Source organism: Carex rostrata, chromosome 7 (genome assembly GCF_964058835.1).
Source record: "Carex rostrata chromosome 7, lpCarRost1.2, whole genome shotgun sequence".
NCBI lineage: Eukaryota > Viridiplantae > Streptophyta > Magnoliopsida > Poales > Cyperaceae > Carex > Carex rostrata.
Genome location: NC_135924.1, coordinates 1,295,063 through 1,316,574, shown reverse-complemented (window position 1 = coordinate 1,316,574; position 21,512 = coordinate 1,295,063). Strand labels below are relative to the sequence as shown.

The window sequence follows — 21,512 nt, the reverse complement described above, 5'->3', positions numbered from 1 at the left end:
GCCAAAAGCGTTCTCCTCGTGAGTCATCTCCGCCGCCTCGACCTTGAGTTTAATGATTGTTTCAAAGGTTATCGATATCAATCATTCATCTCTTCTTTGCCATGGCCTAAAGGTCTCCGTCACCTCACAATCAATGGCAAAGGCAGCTTTTGGTTTTTTGAATCAATTCTCCTCTCTATCTTCTCCTCTTGTATCTCTCTCGAGTCGCTTTCTATTCACCTTAATCCACCTCTAACTTATTTTACTTTTCCTTCCCTAATCACTTTCACTCGCTTGAAAAGCCTTTCTATGAATTTGGGTAACCACAATTTAACTACAGTCGAAAGGCTTCTCTCTGAATTGTCTTGTTTGGAACATTTACTACTTCATATCTTCTCTTCCTCAAGGGGGGTTGTTTACCTCTCCTCCCTAACCATAAAAAAACTGGAGCTGCTTCTTCTTGATGGATCTAATCCTCAAGAAGAGCCTTTTTCTCTCCGGCTATCAATGCCTTCATTGGATTTCTTTTCTTTGACAAATCATAAAGCTGATTCAGATGAATATGCAAACGTAAACGTACCATTCATTTATGGAGATGGAGATAGAGATGGAGATGGAGCCTTGATGAGAATAGCTGTTGTTACCCTTGGTGACCTTCGTCAGAAAGACATCACTGCTGTTGCTCAGGTACTCAATTTTATCTCAAATGTGGAACACCTCACCCTTTATTTGAAGCAACATATATGGGAGAAGTATCCATATCCTGTCTTGATGGAACCAGGCAAAAAGCCACCAACTTTTCCTAATTTGAAGCACCTGGATATGAGTTTATGCTTTTATGAGTCCAACTTTGAAGACGTGGTCACGATGCTCCGTCATTCCACTGCATTGGAATCACTCGAACTTCACCATAAGGTGCGTACATACATGCATATATAACTTTTATTCACAATTAATTACATCATATATAACTTCATCACTACTTGCAAGACACAAGGTTGTAATAGGTGTTATAAAAAAAGCTAAAAAAAATTAGAACAACAATATCATTTATTCCGTTTTCTGATAAATGTTGGAAACCACGGAGAAAATAAGATATGAAGAGGCAGGGTAACACAAGGAGTCAAGGCCAGAGCAATTATTAGCCATTGGATTATATAAAATTGAGTTGAATGTTTTGTTTTTTGCATCTTTTTTTTATATATTTTTCATTATATTGCTACTGCTCAAATATTTGTTTGTATTTTTTGCTTAGACTCGTGAAATTTTGGATCTTTGGGGAAAAAAACTGCGACGTAATGGGGATCAAAAAAGAAATGCTTGGAGATCAAAGCTGCCATGTAACTATGATGGTAATTATCAATATGCTTGTTTCAAAAATCTTCACTTAGGAGAGAATAGAAAAGAATTCAAGAAGTTCCTAAACAAAAAAATGTACGCCTAAGAGGCAGCCGGTAGGTAGGTAGCTAAAGTCTAGAGAAGTAGAGATGAGATGAAAATCATTGTTCCATTAGTTTGTTTATTTTAGCTTCACTTTTCTATTGTTTTTGGTTCTAATTTACAAATAATTATAGATAGAGTCAGTTGAATTTGTGCAAATGTGATTTAGTTAAAGTTTCACATTTAACTGTTTGAAAGTGGTCGCAAGTGAAGATAGAACCGAAGAAAGAAAGAAAAATAAAATGTGTGAAGCAAATCTTGGGATTTTGTTTGGAATATTATACATCAGACAAAGCATGGTTTAATTAGCTGATGTGTGTGTGTGTTTCTTTTTCTTAGAAGAAAAATGCTTGCTCTTCTGTTTGATGAATTGTCAATTTTTTTTGGTTGCTTTTATTTGAAACGACCAAATATCGATATTTCTGATTGAAGTTGCTGATTTTGTTCAATACCTCTTAAATTCATTTGTGTAATAAGAATTTGGAAACATATTAGAGTGGATTCCACTACAAATTAATAAAACTAGAGCTTGGAACATATTTATGTGGGTCCCACCTACAAATTTGTTTGAAAACTCCACCTACAAATTAATTTCATATGGATAATTGATTTCCTCTAATATCTAATTTATAAATATTATATGAAGTCCTTAAAACTCAGAAGGTTTTTATTTTTAAAATTAATTTGGAATAAAATGTATTTTAAAATCACATGCAATTCATTTTAAAAATTAACTAAGTTAGTTACTTAGATTACTCAAAAGAATGTATTATAAAGTTTAAAGTTTACAGACAATTCTTTTCTTTTTTTCTCAATTGATATTTACAATAACTAAGTTAGTTACTTAGAAGGCACAAAAGGCATGCAAAACAATAAAAATTGTGTGGAGAAAAATAAATTAGTGATTCTGTATCGTACATGTGTGACATTGAGATATCTTTGATAAGGGTATTTTCGTCAGAAGACCTGAACCATCCTAGAATTAAATAGATGTACTCTAGTAGTGGCAAATGGAAGGAAACTTTCATTGCGGAACTAATTTGTATGATACAATTAACTTTCATTATTTTTCAAATGTTCAATCTATCAAAATATTTAGTACAAGATATGTGTTTATTCCAAACAAAAAACTCAAGATTTGCTTCACACAAGCACTTTTCTTTTCTTTTCTTTCTTCGGTTGCATCTTCATTTGCGACCTCTTTCAAACAATCGAATGTGAAATTTTAACTAAATCACATTGGCACAAATTCAAGTCGTGACTCTATCTATAATTATTTCTAAAGTAAAACAAAAAACAATAGAAAAGTGAAGCTAAAATGAACAAAACTAATGGAACAATGATTTTCATCTCATCTCTACTTCTTTAGACTCTAGCAACCTACCGGCTGCCTCTTAGGCGTACGTTTTTTGTTTAGCAGCTTCTTGAATTCTTTTCTATTCTCTCCTAAGTGAAGATTTCTGAAACAAACATATTGATAATTACCGTCCCTGTTACGTGGCAGCTTTGACCTCCAAGCATTTATTTTTCCTACTTGGATCCTCATTAGTTAACCACTTTAAACGCCAAGCATCATTACTGTCCCTCAAAATATCACAACTCTATGGAAATAATACAAACAAATATATGTTCAGTGGCAATATAATGGAAAAATATATATATAAAGAACATATATGCAAAATATGGCACAAAATTTCTCAATCTTCAAGTTTAATTAATTCATATACCTAATGCTTGTCTCTACAAACAAGCACCTAAACAAATAGGAGGGCATGCATAAATAACCAAAAAAGAAAATTAAAAGTTATGCGCGCACCTTATGATGAAGTTTGAGTGATTCCAATGCAGTGGAATGATAGAGCATCGTGACCATGGCTTCAAAGTTGAACTCATGAAAGCATAAGCTCATATCCAGGTGCTTCAAATTAGGAAAAGTTGGTCCCTCTTTGCCTGGTTCCATGAAGAGAGGAAATGGAAACTCCTCCCATCTATGTTCCTTCAAATCAAGGGTGAGGTGTTCCACATATGAGATAAAATTGAGAAACTGAGCAACAGCAGTAATGTGTTTCTGACGGAGGCCACCAAGGATTACAACAGCTTTTCTTATTAAGGGAATCTCTCCATGGATGAGTGGTATGTTTGTGTTTGCATGGAATGAACCATGATGATTTGTCAAAGAAAGGAACTCCAATGAAAGCATGAATAGCCCGAGAGAAAAAGGCTCGTCTAGATGATGAGTGTCACAAGCAACAAGATGCAGCTCAAGTTTTTTTATGGTTGGGGAGGATAGGCAAACAAACCCACCCGAGAATGAGAAGATATGAAGTAGTAAATGTTTCAAACAAGACAATTCAGACAGAAGCCGGTCGACTATAGTTAAGTTGTTGCTAATAAAATTGATAGAAAGGCTTTTCAAGCAGGTAAAAGCGATTGCAGAAGGAAAAGGAAAAGTCTTTTGAGAAAGAATGTGAATTGAAAGCGATCGGAGAGAAATACAAGAGGAAAAGACAGAGCGAAGAATTGATTCAAAGTCCCAATAGCCATTGCCATGAATGGTGAGGTGTTGGAGGCCGAGAGCATGGGCATGGACGAGCAAAGAAGAGATGAATGATTTAGTGAGATCACCTGAGATTTCATAATCAAACTTAAGGTGGAGGCGGAGGAGAGGGTCTCTGCGACTGAGGAGGACGTTGTTGGCCATGGCAACATAGGTTGATGCTTGAACCAGGGAATGTATACGAATGGGAGGTCCACCGAAGGCGACGCCTTCCACAGGTGGCGGAAGCGGCGGGAGAGAATGGAGGTTCGAGCTGCAATGCGAGTCGGGAGCATAGAGAGTACAGTGATCACCACCTCGTCAGGGAGAGTCGAGAGATGGTCGATCTTCATTATGTTTTTTGAATGGGGGAAGAGAGATACTGATTCAGGGTTTTACAATATACAATTTAAAATTGGTCGTTTCTTCCTTGCAGAGAAGGAAACAAATACAAATGCACTATATGAGTTTTAGAAGAATTATATGCTTAATTTCTGATGTATCTCTAACAAAATAAATAATATATGTTTTACTTAATTTGACAATCGACTAAAGATTGGAACAGAAATATATCATAGAAGAGACCATGCTAAGAAATATCTCCATTCTTAACGTAGATGTCCTGATCCGCCAACGGTTACGATTGAGAAATGAATTTTCATATTTAATATCAACCCTTCAATCAAATAATTTGTCTCTTTTCGATTAAATGCATATGTTTTATGTGTAGAAATCTAAATTTAGTTAATAATATACTCGCCACACGTACGTACTGCCACACGATATGTTACAATTAAAATTGAGCATAGATTTTTGCTATTTTCTCCGTTTCTTTCCTTATTTCTCCTTTTGTTTCCTTATTTCTCATTCATTCCTTCTTCAATTGAGCAAACTTCGCCTTTTAGCATTATAATATTTCTCCGTTTTCATTATTTTTTTGTTTCCTTATTTCTCCTCCTTCGTTTTAATACAGATCAATCACCTTGACTTTTATACTAATTATATTCATTTATGTTAACAAACTCCCAAGGAAAAAAAATATCTCATACACATTAAAAGATTGACTAGGGGCAATTATCAAGTTTCACGTAACAAATAAATTTTTTATGTTATGTCTAAATTAATTGCTTTATAGAAAAAAAAATATATATCTCACATATATATATATTCACATATATTCGTGAGAACTTCATTTTCGTACCAAAGTATTATACTAATTATATTTATTTATGCTAACAGACTCTCAAGACAAAAGCATCAGTTATGTTAAATTTGAGGCGATTCAGTTTTTAATGATATTTATCTATGGGAAATATATTTCCTTATTTCTCCTACACCCAATTGTGCAGACAATAAAAATATAATTCCTTATTCTCCTTCTTTAATTGAGCATAATGAAAATCAATATTTTTTAAATGGATATATCTTCTTGTTTGTTTCTATACAAATTCTCACGGTAGAATAGAAAAGATCAATAATGGAAAAATCCACATGTCTTTATTTGTTTCTATATACACATTTCCAATTTTAATCAGCATCAATTGTAAGAAATATTTCTGATTACAATATCAATTGTAAGTTAAAGTCAGTAATTTAATCAGTGCAGTGAAACTTGTAAGTTCAAGTTAGTAACTTTTGAATTGGAGTTATATTTGATGAATTCTCCTTTTTATCTTTCTATTTGATGTTTTCTTCTTCTATTTTAATGTGCAACTTAATCACTACATAACTCACTAGGTACTTCTTCTACGTGACAATCAAAGGTGTCTTGATTGTTGATTTTAAATCTCATGTGAATGAAGATGTCACTAATAGCAACAAATAATCCAATATTGTTGAGCCATTGTCACAGTTACTATAGGAGAAAATGAACCGAGTGGGGAAAATGAATTTACAACATAAATTAAACTAGAGAAGGAAGAAAATGAGAAAGATGAACGGTATTTTTGCTTTATTAAGTTCAACTTAAGAAGATTTTGTCATTTGTCTTTGCTTATTGTTCATTGGTCTCTTTTATTTTTAGTTTTTTTATTTTTTTTATAAAAAGGAAATTGATGTCCAGGAGTGTATACAAAAAATATAGTTTATCGGGAGGTCTTGAGCGAGGAATAAAGTATGAACATATTAAATTAATATTTCTAATTTTATTATATGTTTTCAATTTGAGCAATTTATAATCTATATTTCATATTTTATATGTTCATTTTCAAAAATGTTGAACTACATCGAAGAGGATCACACTGACAATGATACTTCAAAAAAATATTTCATGTTATATTTGATTCAGTTTTTCATTTGTTATTGTTTCTTTTAACTATTATTTATTATTTGAATCTCCGTCTTTTTAATTTTTGTCTTTTATTTTCATTTAATTTTTTTTGTGTGAATGTCAAACAAAAGGTCTTTTTATATTTTATTCAATCTTATAATATGTCACCGTTTTAACGCTCGGGCACGATACTAGTATTTTAATATGTAGATATTTTTTTTATTAAATAGTTTCTTAAAAACTGCTTCTCTAATATAGATTATTATAGGATTTTTGCTTCCATAAAATGAAATTTGTTTATAAAATAAATTATTATATTTTAGAGTTGCTTCTCTTTCATAAATAGTTATATGATTTTTTTTCCTTAAATAATTAGATATATAAAATATATTAATATTTTACCATATTGGTTATTTGTATTTCATGGCATCTTTAATTTTTTTAAGGATATTACAAGATGAAATATTTTTATATTATTGAAAATTTATCAACATTGTGTATATCTGTTTATTTTACCCAACTCTACAAGATTTTTTTACAATCAATTTTTAAATAAATACATTTTTACAATTAATTTTATCTTTATTTTCACGAATATCAATAAAAAAAATGACATGATTACATATAAAACTTGAATGTGATCATTTGATTATAATGTAGTATACTAAATGAGAATTATATCATGAATAATCTTGACATTATGAGATTTTTCAGATTATTATATTTAAAAATCAGAAAAAGAGAAAAAGAAAGAAAATAACATCTAGCAATTTTGAAAATAAAATAATTATAATCACAACATGAATTATATGAAAACTGAACATTTAAGGAAGGTTAAATTGTCTATAAATTGAAATCTTTTGAAGATGTCATATTGATAAAAACAATTGTAATATTAACAACCATCCCCCGTACCAAAAGAGGTAGTTCTTCATCTAGTAATGAATGATCCGATTGATTATCTCATAAACACACAATTTTGTTGCTTACATTGGCGTTGATCTTGTTTAAAATAGAACATAAATTAAAAGCCAACTTTCTTGGCAAATTGCATTTTGTTCACTAAATTAAAACCCAGGGGATCTTACTTTCTATTTCATTTATACATGTATGTATCATATTTTAGTATATAATCCAATACATTCCACTGAGTTTTTATTATTTAAAGTTTCAAAAATTGGTCATATATTGGTGTAATTAAACGGAAGAACAGAGAACTATATATATCTCTCATATTGTGTTGCTTGAATTGGATGAATCAAGTCTTTAATTATATCACCTCACCAACACACAATTCTGGTAAATAGATCCATCTACATATATATATAATAGTATTCGTGTCCGTGCGTTGCAACGAGACATACTATAAGAGAAAAAAAAAATCTTGATGACCTTTCTAATTTTGTTTTCTTTTCTTCTTTCTATTATGTTGATTTGTGCTTCTAAAATTTTCAATTGATTTCCGTTGTGATATGTATATATCTGTATAGAAATAAAATTGATAATAATTTTTATATTTCTCACGGCAATAGCTATAGAAACATAGAGGAGAAATAAGGAATGAAATAAGAAATGAAAGAAATAAGGAAACATAATTATATCGCTAAATTGGAGAGGAAGAAATAAGGAATGAATTAAATAAGGAAATATATTATATCGCTAAATTGCAAACTTTATTTAATTTTAATTGTAATGTATTGTGTGACGGTACGTGTGGCGAGTATGTTTTTAGTTAATTTAGACTTCTACACATTATTAAGATGCATTTAATCAAAAGAAGACATATTATGTAATTGGAGGGCTGAGATTAAATTCAAAATTTCATCTTTCAATCATAACCGTTGGCGGATCGGACACCCAACGTGCTTAATAATGGAATGGATATATAGGGTAAGGCTAAGGTGCTATGGGTTGCATAGCGACCTACGGTGCTACGGCTCAATATTTGAGTTTTCAAAATCCTAACGGTCGATCCGAACCGGTCAACATGATCTCCATATTAATATGTACATGCAAACCAAATTTTACAATTTTTAGAATTTTTTTTGCTATTTTTTTAGATAGGTAGAAAATCACTTGATCTTAATGGTACAGAATTTTCAGATCAAGTGATTTTCTACCTATCTAAAAGAATAATTAAAAAATTCTAAAAAATGTAAAATTTGGTCTGCAAGTACATATTAATATGGAGATCATGTTGAACGGTTCAGACCGGCCGTTAGGATTTTAAAAACTCAAATATTGAGCCATTGCATAGAGGCCCTCTATGCTACGCGTAGCATATTAGCATTTTCTCATATATATATATAGAGAGTACGGCTAACGCGCTTCCTCTAGCATATGGGCCGAAATGCTTCCGGTGGAAATTTGAAATTTCAAAATCCAAAATGTCGATCTGAACCGTTCATCTCCTTCTCCATATTAATATCTGCTTGGAGACCAAATTTTACATTTTTCTGAAATTTTTTACTATTTATTAAGCCACTTTGAAAATCGATGATCCAACGGTGCCTTAACAAAACAGTAAAACCATTGGATCAGCGATTTTCAAAGTGGCTTAATAAATAGTAAAAAATTTCAGAAAAATGTAAAATTTGGTCTCCAAGCAGATATTAATATGGATAAGAAGATGAACGGTTCAGATCGACTTTTTGGATTTTGAAATTTCAAATTTCCATCGGAAGCATTTCGGCCCATATGCTAGAGGAAGCGCGTTAGCCGTACTCTATATATATATAGAGGAGGGATCAAGTTACAACATTTTTTGAGTTACAACAAGTTACAACAAGCATTTTCTACATTTTCAAACTCCAAATCGTCGATCCAAACCGTTAGATGTGATCTCTACAATAAAATGTGCTTGGACACCAAATTTTACATTTTTTGAAATTTTGTTACTATTTATTAAGATGGGTACAAAAACTAGTCAAATTCATACCATTGAATTTTGTACCCATCTTAATAAATAGTAAAAAAATTCTAAAAAATGTAAAATTTGGTCTCCGAGCACATTTTATTGTAGAGATCACATCTAACGGTTTGGATCGACGATTTGGAGTTTGAAAATGTAGAAAATGCTTGTTGTAATTTGTTGTAACTTGATCCCTCCTCATATATATATATATAGAGAGAGAGAGAGAGAGAGAGTTAGGCTGGGGTGCTATGGATAGAATAGTGGCCTCCCGTGCTACGGCTCAATATTCAAGTTTTCAAAATCCAAACGGTCGATCCGAACCGTTCATCTTATTCTCCATATTAATATGTGTTCGGAGACCAAATTTTACATTTTTTGAAAATTTTTTACTATTTTTTTAGATTGGTAGAAAATCAAATATCTTAATGGTGCAGAATTTTTTAGATCAAGTGATTTTCTACCTAACTAAAAAAATAGTAAAAAATTTTCAAAAAAATATAAAATTTGGTCTACGGCTATAATTTGATATTTTCTATTTTGTAAGTTTCCGTATAAATGATTTTGAGTGAGAACTCGTAATCATAGAAATGCTTCTGAGCAAGTTATCGGTTTTGTTAAATTAGAGTTGAAATTTAATGTCCCTGAATAAGAATTTCATCAATTTTTTAATTGCTCGTGATAATGGATTTAGGATTATTTCAATTGCAATAATGAATGTGATAAACAGCACAATAAATGGGATTGTTTCAATTGAAATAATAATGACAAACCCAGTCTCTGACCAGAGGAGAGAGAGATAGAGAGAGCGAGCTACTGTATGCCTGTATCATACGAGGAGAGAGAAAGCCCTTGACTGTATCCGTTGGAAGAGATGAAGAGACATGATAAGTATTTGTTTGTCAGAACTAGAGAGCGGTAGTAAAAATTGAGAACCGGAGAGAGACAGACGATGAAACACGTCTTATTAGTAAACTAGTAATCGTGCCCGTGCACAGCAACGGGAGCAAATTATGTAGTAGAAAACATTAAGCTCCTTAATAAGGAGGAGAGATAATTTAAATCAAATTTATAGAGAAAAATAGTTAAATACTATATTTATCTACAAGATAACACATGTGAACTCTAGTGTAGTGATAAAAATTTTGGCACCAACAGAATCCAACTAGGTTCGAATCCCGCCTTTAGCAGAAAAAAAGAAAAAGGGTGCGCGGTGCACAGGCTTGGTCCGCAGGTGCCGTGCGTGGTTCAGAGGCGTGGTCCACGAGTGCGGTGCGCGGTCTACGGGCACTGGGATCATATGCGGCGCGACCAATGCATACTTAAGTGTTGAAGCTCATAATTTGAAAATTTCATCTATGTGCGATCTGGAAATTCAACGGCTGAGCATCATTCCAAAAAAAAAAAAAAATCAGGACCCTTACAGAATCTAGACATTAAGCTCCTTAATAAAAAAGAGAAATAAAATGTCTCGAGCGAAGATAATTTGAAATTAGACGAGGGTTTTAGATTTTGGAATAGAATTGGGGCATGAATTGTTGGAACATTTGAGCCCTTCTCATATATATATATAGGTAAAAATGGTAACAATTAATTAATAATGACTTTGGACCTGCGTTGGGAACTTAATTGGGTACCATTTAAATTTGAGAGAATAATTAATTGGTGAGGCAACTAGGAAACAATTTTGACTTCCACATGTACAGATTAAAATAATTTTAATCTCATGTTCCGCATATATTGAATGTTTTACAGATTAATATAGTAAATTGAATGGATTAAAATAAACATACATAAATTAAAGATGTTTTACAGATTAAAATAGCAAATTGAATGGATTTAACCGATCAGATATATATTTTACAGCTTCATGTGGCTTTCAATTGCAATTGATAAATACTCTAAATGGAAATTCACATTTGCAAATGAAAATTTGGAGTTGATCTGCATATATCACTACAAGAAATATATCTATTCCCGGCGCTAATCTATACGGCGCTACATCAAACGCCAGCATATGGCGTAGGTGAAATTTTCGATCGTGCAAACGCCGGCTTTCGGGCTTGCTGAAAATTTTGGTTAAAAAAAAAATTATATCGCCCCCGACTCGAGTCTTGACCCAAACCCTAGACCCCCGCCCCCCCCCCGCCCCCCTGCCTCTCCTCTCTTTCTCTTCGCTAGTTCCTCTCCGTCTCTCCCTTCATCCCGCCTTGTCTTGTCGATTTCCATTCGTTGTTAGAGAGTCTACGCGGGAGACAATGCTTACCATTCCTCCTCTCTTCTACGCTGATATCGTTGCTGACGTTGGCGGAGAATTGAAATCAAATTCGCGCGAGTCAGATGCCTTCTTCTTCTCCACCCTTTCCCTTTCTGTTCCTCCGCTATCAGCTTCAAAAGTAAAAACCTCTCTGTCGCCACCACTCCAAAATTACTGAAAATAGAAATCAAATTCGCGTCGCCACCTCTCTGGCGGAGAATAGAAATCAAATTCTCGAATTTGTTTGGCTACCCGCCCGATGAGCTGTCATAGTAAGGTTTCTTTTACTGATTAGTTTCAAAAATTAGTGTTTCATTTGGGGATTCTCTTACATTTGAATAAATTGGACTTTTGTTAAGTAATGTCCCTTTTTTAATTTCTTCTAATTATTGTTTAATTCTCAACTTATTAACTACATTAATCCCCTTTTTTAATTTTGATTAATGGAAGAGGAGAAGATAGAAGCAGCGAGAGAGCAACTTCTCTCAACTGAGCAAGGAAGGCTGAAGAAAAACCAGTACGCATTGGGATGCAGTGTGCTCACTTCCATGACTGTAAGTTCTCTTTATCTCCGTTTTAAACAAATATTGTAATTGGTTCATGATTTTTTTATTTTCTGCATGTTTAAATGCAACATAACATATCTGGAAGTGTACCGCTTTGGTATTTATCATACATTTATACCTTCCCAGATGCTGGTTTAGGAATTAGGAATCAATAACCACAATTATGGATTAGTGAATTACCTTTTGGACAGTACTCTCGCTTATCAATTTAATTACAAAAGATTTAACAATTGATTATATCCATTTGATCAACATAGTGAGAAACAAGCTTTAAAAAAGATGAAAAGAAGGAATGAAATAGAAAAACTGTTTGGGTGAAATCAAGAAACTGATCTTATTACTTTCCTTTTTCCTTTCTAGTACCAACATTTACAAATGACACTATGAGAAACACTATTGGATAAATAGATTATATCAAAATTGGAAGATGTGGTGGTAAGTCTTATATCTAAATTCAATATTTGTTTTAATAGGATTAAGTACATCCAAAATAAAATGACTTTTATATCCTTAGCAATCCAAATAATAGCAGCTGTCTATTGGATAAATATGGTCTATCAATTTTTTTTAATGTATCATAAGTTCAGACAGCATGACTTGAAGCTTGTATCGGCTTACCGGCTGGTGTTGTATCGGCATATCTCTTGATCTCTTAATTGGACTGCTATTGCTGAAATTTTTGCATTTTTCACAAAGTATTATAACTACGCAGCGCTGAATCTTGCTACTGAATTTGAACTTAAATGATGTAAATATAGAAAATTTAGGTAAATTTAGTGTTGTTCTTGTATCCAATATTCATTTAAACTGTGTTTCTAAAATAGACCTTGATTTTTAGACTGCTAAGAAACAATGTAACAGTGGAGTGCACCTGGTCAGTAGTATCAGATATTGAATGCCATTTTTATAATTTTATTACTTACAAATTTTGAATCCTTGTAACAACAAAGGACATAGTGCTTGCCGGCGTAAAAACAGTGATACTACATGATGAGGTGGAGGTGGAGGTGTGGGGCCTATTTGCAAAGTTGTAAAAGGTGCCATTGTGGAGTTGCAGAGTTGCATCCAAAGGTAATCTTTGTCATTTGTGAAAATAAGTTAAATTTCTTGAGACATAAAAAAGCATGCTTGTACAGGTGCTTTGCTGTACCAGAATCTGTACAAGTAAAGAACTAGACAATACATGCCTGAAACCATCCAAATACCATCATGTACATTTTCTATAATCTAGCTTATCACACATCCTCATAGACAGTATAGATTTTTAGTTAGACATGAGGTTCTCAAATAACTTCCTCAATTTTTACTTGATGCTGAAACATTTTATAACATCTTATATTTTATAGCGGTACTATGCATACATAATGTGCTCAACTGGAGCTCGGACGTTTTCTCTCATTAGTCAGTTGCTGCAAAAGCTCAACTCTCAACTCAATTTAATCTTTTACTAAAGATTAATTATTCTATGAAAACTAACAAGCGATGTGTGATTGTTGTACCCCACAAGAACCCATTCCCACCAACAAGAGATACGGAGCTGCTAAGATTTTCAGCAACCCTGCTGTTGCTGCTGAAGTGCCATGGTATAGTGAATTATTTCAATTAAAAAAAGTATCAAATTCAAAATTCAGTTGTAACTTATGTATGATTTATGAGTTAATTTTTCAAATAATTAATAACAGGTATGGGATTGAGCAGGAGTACACTCTCCTCCAAAATAACATCAAGTGGCCTGTCGGTAGCTTCCCTGGCCCACAGGTCAATACAAAATCTATATTTGCTTCCTTTCATAGTTTTTAGTTTGTTCAATTTGTTTTATATTGCAGGGTCCATAGTCATACTACTGCAGTGTTGGTGCCGACAGTCACTGATATTTATGATGCACACTACAAAGCTTGCATTTATACTAGCATTAATATTAGTGGTATCAACGGACTGGTCATGCCTGGTCAGGTAAACAAAAATAAATTAAAATAAGTGATAAATTTTGGTTTTTATTTTTGTAAGAATAAGTTTTGGCTGAGTTGAAATTATCTTGGCAATGGAACCTACCCGATATGTAGCAGTCCACTGTACCTAATATATTATTGCTGAGTTATGTAGAAGAAGCCAGCTCTTTCTAACAAATTTATCTTGCTTTTCCTTTTTTGATAGGAACAGAGAATCAATGGGATTGTTGGTGTCGTTCTCTCCTTCAACCCCAAACCCATCCTGATTTGTTATTTTTTTTTAATCTCTACATCTTTACTGTTATTAATACACAATAGTTATGATGCTACCTAATTTGACACACTATTTGTGCTCTGTGATGCTATTGCTATAGGGTGATTGGAATGGTGCTGGTGTCCACACCCACTACAGGTAACTTAAAAAGGTCATTAATAATTATATGCATGTCTGTTTCCTTAGGTATCACTTTGTAGTATTTAAATTGGGTTGTTGAATAATTTCAGTACCAAGTCAGATGAGAGAGGATGGGGCTTATGAAGTTATTAAGGCGGCTATTAAGAAGCTCAAGTTGGAGGAGGAGGACAATGCTGTTTATGGTGAAGGTAATGAGCGCCGCCTTACTGGTATGGAACTGTTTTTTTAGCACATATGGCTCTAGTTGAGCTTGTATGAAAATGTTGTATTATGATGTGGGCTAATGCAACTATCTGGCTGCAACTGCCATAGATTTATAAAAAAAAAGAATTGTGGTATCTCTTTATGCATTGGGAAAGGGATATAGTATATTTGTTGCATGTCCCTAACTTTGACTAACAATCATTCCTTTTGCCAGGTGCTTTGGTTCAGAGATCCAAGAGCTTTGAGAAGGACCGACTAATTGACACAATGAGAGATTCTGATCCTCGTGAAGTTTATAAACTATTTTTTGTTGTTAGTTTACCATTATTTGACTTATTTAGTATAAAATTTGTTAGTTGGGGTAAAGTGAGACTTATTTGTTAGTTGTAAAATTTTTTAAGATAGAAATTTTGTTTCTAAGTTGAACTAAGTCAAGCCATTGCACATGTATATAGACGACACTCCCATGAGCATCCCAGAACAAAAATTTTTATTTTTGGAATTTTTTATGATTTACAGTGAATTTTTGAAATTTAATTTTTTTTTAATTACCCATGACTTTTGGCGGCGTTTCAAAAGTGCCGGGAAAACAAATTTTTTTTTATATGTCAAAGCTTTTTAGCGGCGCTTCTGAAACGCTGGTAAAGGCCATATAAACGCCGGGATTACCCTCCAAACGCCGGAAAAACCCAAACAAATCTTGCGACACTTTGTAAACGCCGGGAAAAGTAAAATTTCGGGCGGCACTTCTGAAACGTCGGCAAAAGGGCCTGTAAACGCCGGGAAAAACTTTTGCCGACACTTGCATTTGCGGCACTTGCTCAAACGCCGGGAAAAGTCTTTAGTGGCGTTTTTTACTGTATTTAGCGGCATTTGTAAGTGCCGGGAAAGGATAGTTTTCTTGTAGTGTATCACTATGGGCCGAAATTTTTATTTGTAGCACAAAAAAAAAAAATCAAAACACTCTAGATTTTTGAGAAATTTTCATATTTACCGGGGCCGCACAACCAATGTGCGGTCCATTTATGGGTGGCCGCAGATTGGCTTAGAGGTTCTCCAAAAGCACAAAAAATGCACTATAATATTGAATATATTTAAGTCTTAGGCACCTCTAAGCCTATCTGCGACCTCTCATAAATGGGCCGCCGATTGGCTGTGCGGCCCGGGTAAATGTGAAAATCCCTCAAATCTAGGGTGTGTTGATTTTTTTTTATTATGGTATTTAAAACCTGCCAAAATAGTCTGAAAACACATTTGCAGTAAATAATTCAAAAAAATAGCTACTTTGCACACGTTTTTTTGTCATTTTCCGTACTTAAAAGTAGTGATTTTCACTATATAAATTGAATATAAATTGGCGTTATCCGCATAGTAATGTCTTCCATTCGAGTTACAAATAAAAAAATGTATTGATTTTCTTAGTCTTTATTAAATTTTAATTTTAGAAAAACAATTAAAGAGCTATACAAAAAGAAATTAATTATAACAAACTTTGATGATGGTTTGCATTTTCAGAGATATCACGTAGAAGTAGACATGTTGCTCATCCAAATTGAAATTATCTTGTTAACAAAAAAAATATTAACTAACACAACTTACCACAACTAATTAAGGTAAATTAAATTGCTTATCACATGACAAAAGAAGCGTTTAAACAACTCACATAATTAATAGGTCTAAGGATGCCTATTGGGTATTTTAGGCATTTTATCAAACAGATTTCTTGCGTGTCAAACATGCGATCCTTAATATGTAAGATGGAAATATGTGGGATCTTGATAAGCCGAAATGATATCTGTTGAAACCTAGGGTTTGTTATGTAAATTAAGCCAAGTTTTGTTGGAATTAAATTTAATTAGGTTAGAAATGTTTAAAAGTTCAAGTTACTGCTCTAGTTGTGTTTATTTTGTAGGTAATCAAGTGCTTGGAGCTTAACGGTGCAAGACGGGTGATCTGGAGCAAGACAGCACGAAGATGGAGTAGATTTCACATTTATTGCGGACCGCAATTAATTTATTGCGGGCCGCAACCAACTCAGACAGAACCATCTTCAATACAGCATTTCCAGGACCTTTATTGCGGTTCGCAATAACCTTATTGCGGCCCGCAATAACTTCTCCAGCACAGCATTTTTATTCCAGCACACTCATTGCAGCCCGCAATAACCTCTCCAGATTTTTCTGCGCAGTCTGTTAACTGCCTCCACTCATTGCGGCCCGCAATAAATCCATTGCGGCCCGCAATAAGTCGGTTCAGAGCCCGAATTTGCTATTTTTAGGTAGTTATTCTTAGTTTTTATGAGGGGTATAAAAGGGGGACTTGTAGAACAGATTGAGGACGTTTTTTTAAGCAGAATTTCTAGGGTTTCAACAAGGAAAAGCAAAGGGAAAGCAAGAAGAGAGAAGAAGGAAGAAGAGATCATTGATCAACCGGTTTTATTATTTTCTTTCCTTTGGAACTCTTTTATTCTTTTGATTTGATTTGTATCTTAGCTATGACTGGCTAAGGGCTTTTCTAGGGTTGATTAGGGCTGTACTTGAAACTTTTGTTATGATTTAGTTGGTTTTATCTTCTTGTTCTTTGTTATGATCTATTCTTTATTTTTATTGATTGTGAGGACTTAATCGAAATCACATGAAATCCTAGGATTTGATATTTGTAATTGAGAAATTGAATATTAGGTCCAGACCATAAGGAATAGGGTATTTGATAGGCTAAGTACCGAGAGGTGACGCTTGTCTTATACGGTCTTTACCTAATAGTTTAGATAATTGTGCCAAGTACCGAGAGATGAAAGATAGTTTTCTAGATTTATTGGGACAGTAAGAACTTAATGACTTTAGATTAGGGTAGCCAAGTACCGAGAGGTGACGTTTATTCTAATTTAAAGATGGTATTAATATAGAGATATCCCTTTGTACCTACAACACCCAACTGTGCCTTCCTAACTAAAAGAACAAATTTAATAAACCAATTAGTCATAACACTAGTGGATAGGAACCCTAAGAAACCCTAATTTCTCATACTTGTTAAAAACTCAGATTTTGCTTTAAGACTTTAGTTTAATTCAGTTTAATCGAAACCAAACCAACCTTTGAACAAACAAAAACCTTTTTTACTTTCCTTTACTAAATTAAATTGTTAGGTTAGATTTGATATTCCAACTTGTCCCTGTGGAGACGATCCCTAAGTACTACTTGACAAGGTTGTACACTTGCAACCGAATTGAGTGTAAATTAGAATTTATTACTTGTATAGTAAAAAATCACATCAGATCTAGAAATATAAGATACCTCCAACAGTTAAAAAAAGTATGTATAATATTAGTACAAATTTTATATTAATAATTGATTTCCTCTGATGTCTAATTTATAAATATTATATGAGGTTCTTAAAACTCACAAGCAATTTATTTTTAAATTAATTTGAAATAAAATATATTTAAAATCACTTGCGATGCATTTTAGAAATTAATTTGGAAAAAAATGTCTTATAAATAGGGCTGTAAACGATCTGGCTCGGGCCGAGCTGGGCCTTAGCTCAGCTCGTTTATTTTGGCCCGAGCCTGGACCGAGCGAGCTGGACCTAGGTCACCCGAGCCAAAACCCCTGGCTCAGCTTGTGACAAGCCAGCCCGAGCTAGCTCGCGAGCTGACGAGCTGGCTCGCTGGGCTGCTATTATACAAATTCAAAAATAAAAAAAAAATAAGAAATCCCATTCAAAAAATTTAAGAAATTGTCCAGCAGACACATCTTCAAGCAACTAAAGTCATATCCTTTCTTTCCAAACCGAAAATACATCAATTTTGCATAATTGCGCCTTTGAAAATGGGACTGGACTTAAAATTTTACGGGACTAAACCCTAAATTCACTGTAGCTTAACGAGCCGAGCTGGTCTGGTCCGAGCTGACGCCTGGCTCAGCTCGTTTATTTTGGCCCGAGCCTGAACCGAGCTGGCTCATTAACAGCTCGGTCCACTACCGAGCGAGCTGTTAGCGAGTGAGCTAGAGGCGAGCCACGAGCGAGCCGCGAGCCGCGATCTTTTTTGACAGCCCTACCTATAAAGTTAGAGACGATTTATTTTTTTTTTGTCAATTGATAATTTGATATTTATAATAACTAATAAGTTAGTTACTTAGAAGACACAAAAAGCATGCAAAGAAATAAAAAAATGTGTGAAGAAAAATAAATTAGTCATGATTCTGTGTCGTATATGCATGTGTGACAATTGATTTTTGATTTTTTTTTTTTTTTTGCTTTAACTTTAGATATCTTTCAAACAGTAAATTTTAGTGGACCTAGACCAAAATTAGCTAATGAAAGAAAGTTACAAACGTGTTAATAATGGCTAGACCAAAATTAACACACATGAAGTTTGGTAAATAATGGCTTTTAAGTACAAAAGCCCAGCCCAAAAAACGTGTTAATAATGCACTTATTTTATATGAGGCCCAATTTCATTTAGGTTCATTTTTTTTGTAGTTCTATAACAAGGCTCATGTTATTGGGCTTCAACTTGCCAAGTTAGACAATTTAAAATTTTTGTATATTAGAAATTGAAGTAAACCATGATAATGAACTGACATATTCTACTTTTGATTTTATAATTATAGCCGAAGTTTTAATGTCATGAAAATTATATTAAGCTACTAAAATGCTAATTCCAATTTTCAATTCAAAGTATTGTTAGCTTTTTTTTTTTGTTTTGAGTAGCTAGGCAGGCGATAATCCTCTAAACAGCTAGGTCACCTCTGAACGACAATTCGAAGTTTCAGACCGGAGGTGATGGAAGAAACGACATGTGAGATGTCACCGAGACGGTGAAAGAAGGCATAACAAAAATAATCGACACTGCAGAAGCGATTGGGGAGAACACAAAGAAGGTGGCAAAGACAGTGGAGAGCACTAAGGAGGGAACCGATCGACACAATCAAAGAGAAACTTGAGGATTCTAGAAAGGCACCACCAAGAGAAGATGCTGATGCCGACGTAGCGGCCATGGACAGCGGGATCGATGAGGAATGGAAAAGACGGCTACATTGATCATAGGCCTTGGCCGACTTAGCCGGTTAGTGGTGGTTGGTGCATGCCATGTGGTTTATATATGTGCTTTGTTTCAATTCAAGTTCTTGGATTTTGTTAATGGTCAGTAATATATAATAATTAAGGCTAAAAATGTATGGCTGTGTGGTGGGTTCCACAGTTCAAAGGATAGCTTAATTACTGGTGGTCTTAAGTTGTTAGTTAATTTTGTTATCATAAAGAACAATCATTTAATGTGTGTGTATATATAGAGAGAGAGAGGGGTTGGCTAAGCTCAAAACGTTTTTTTCTAGTTAGTCTCAGGAACAAACGATTCAGTTTTTCGATTTTCATAGTGCAAACAATCGATCCAAACCGTTAGATGTTCAATCTATATTAAAATGTTCTTGGAGACCAAATTTTATGTTTTTTGGAATTTTTTTACTATTTATTAAGATGGTTTAAAAATCTCTGTTTTTATTAAAATTTTGCACCATTGAAAAACAGCGATTTTCAAACCATCTTAATAAATAGTAAAATAAATTAAAAAAAATGTAAAATTTTGTTTCCAAGCACATTTTAATATAAATTGAACATCTAACGGTTTGGATCGACTATTTGGACTTTGAAAATCGAAAATCAAGTCGTTTGTTCCAGAGACTAGAAAAAAACTTTTTGAGCTTAGTCATCCCCTCTCTATATATATATATATATATATGCTGTTTCCTAGGCAGATGCACAATTAATGAAAGTTTGTTGTACTGTGGTAATTGGGTTAATATTTATATTTAAATAGTCGTAGCAATTAATTAAGTAGATTTTATTTGACAAAGTATTGTTTATATGCTGTAAGTATTTAAAACGTGCTTATTGGAAGAATAAAATATCATAGGTGAAGAGGACCACAACAAAGAAAATAATTTCATATATACAAATTGTGATGGGACGTGGTCATAGCTACGTACATTTATAATTAATATATTGTTGTGGAATATTATATAATATATTCTTATCATTAATTAATACTTTATGGAAAGTCCACTTCTAATTTAATCAGAAATTAAAAAATGTTATAGGGCTTTCTTTGTGTTTGTGTGATGTGTGTATGTAATGTTCAATTTAATAAAAGATATATTATATATGAGGAGGGTTCAAATGCACCTAAATTTTTGTGCACCCAAATGTACTCTATCTTTCAAATCATTTTTTTCCGTTTTCAAAGTCCGAATAGTCAATCCGAACCGTTAGATGCGATATATATATTAAGATGTGCTTGGAGACCAAATTTTACATTTTTTGAAATTTTTTTACTATTTATTAAACCACTTTGAAAATCGCTGATCCAATGGTCCAGAAAATGTAAAATCAGCAATTTTCAAAGTGGTTTATTAAATAGTAAAAAAATTCCAAAAAATATAAAATTTGGTCTCCAAGCACATCTTAATATATAGATCGCATCTAACGGTTCGAATTGACTATTCGGACTTTGAAAATGAAGAAAAATGATTTGAAAGATAGGGTGCATTTGGGTAGTGCACAAAAATTTGGGTGCATTTGAACCCTCCTCATTATATATTATGTACCACCACATTATATAGGGCTTTCAATCGGAAAGCAAGTGGCTCACTGCTTCATCAAGGAACTTAGTTCATTAGATCTATATATATTGTGTAACAAGAGATAGGTTTAGTGAATATCCTTCGTCTATCTTGAGAGGTACTGTTGAGATTTGTATTAGTTTTAGAGACTTATTGGTAAATAGAAATTAGGAAAAGTTATGTAGACTTATTAGCAAGATTGCAAGGCTCTGTATAAATCCAAGAGATTAATATATATAAAGTGAGAGGAACAAATTCTTTTCATACTCAGATATCTTTGGATCGAACCAATAGTTTCAAAAACTGCACTTGCTATTACCCGTGTGATCGATTATCGGTAAATTATATCAACACATTTTATTTTTT

At 33.3% G+C, this 21,512-nt stretch overlaps 1 protein-coding gene across 8 annotated transcripts; it reads left to right on the top strand.

The window, feature by feature from the left end:
- The first annotated feature begins 11,280 nt into the window (after positions 1 to 11,280).
- Positions 11,281 to 15,049, top strand: LOC144556994 (uncharacterized). 8 transcript variants are annotated; one of them, XM_078305513.1, is made up of 9 exons: positions 11,281 to 11,664; positions 11,843 to 11,946; positions 12,909 to 13,029; positions 13,305 to 13,541; positions 13,641 to 13,716; positions 13,785 to 13,911; positions 14,113 to 14,319; positions 14,412 to 14,531; positions 14,741 to 15,049. In XM_078305513.1, exons 4-7 carry the CDS (start codon positions 13,424 to 13,426, stop codon positions 14,239 to 14,241), a joined length of 450 nt encoding a protein of 149 aa, XP_078161639.1. In that variant the 5' UTR covers positions 11,281 to 11,664; positions 11,843 to 11,946; positions 12,909 to 13,029; positions 13,305 to 13,423; the 3' UTR covers positions 14,242 to 14,319; positions 14,412 to 14,531; positions 14,741 to 15,049. The 8 variants fall into 7 exon arrangements, 7 of the variants coding, with proteins under 7 accessions (XP_078161642.1, XP_078161645.1, XP_078161644.1 ...); XR_013512530.1 differs by having other exon boundaries at positions 13,794 to 13,911; XM_078305516.1 differs by having other exon boundaries at positions 13,641 to 13,692.
- The last annotated feature ends 6,463 nt before the right edge of the window (positions 15,050 to 21,512 follow it).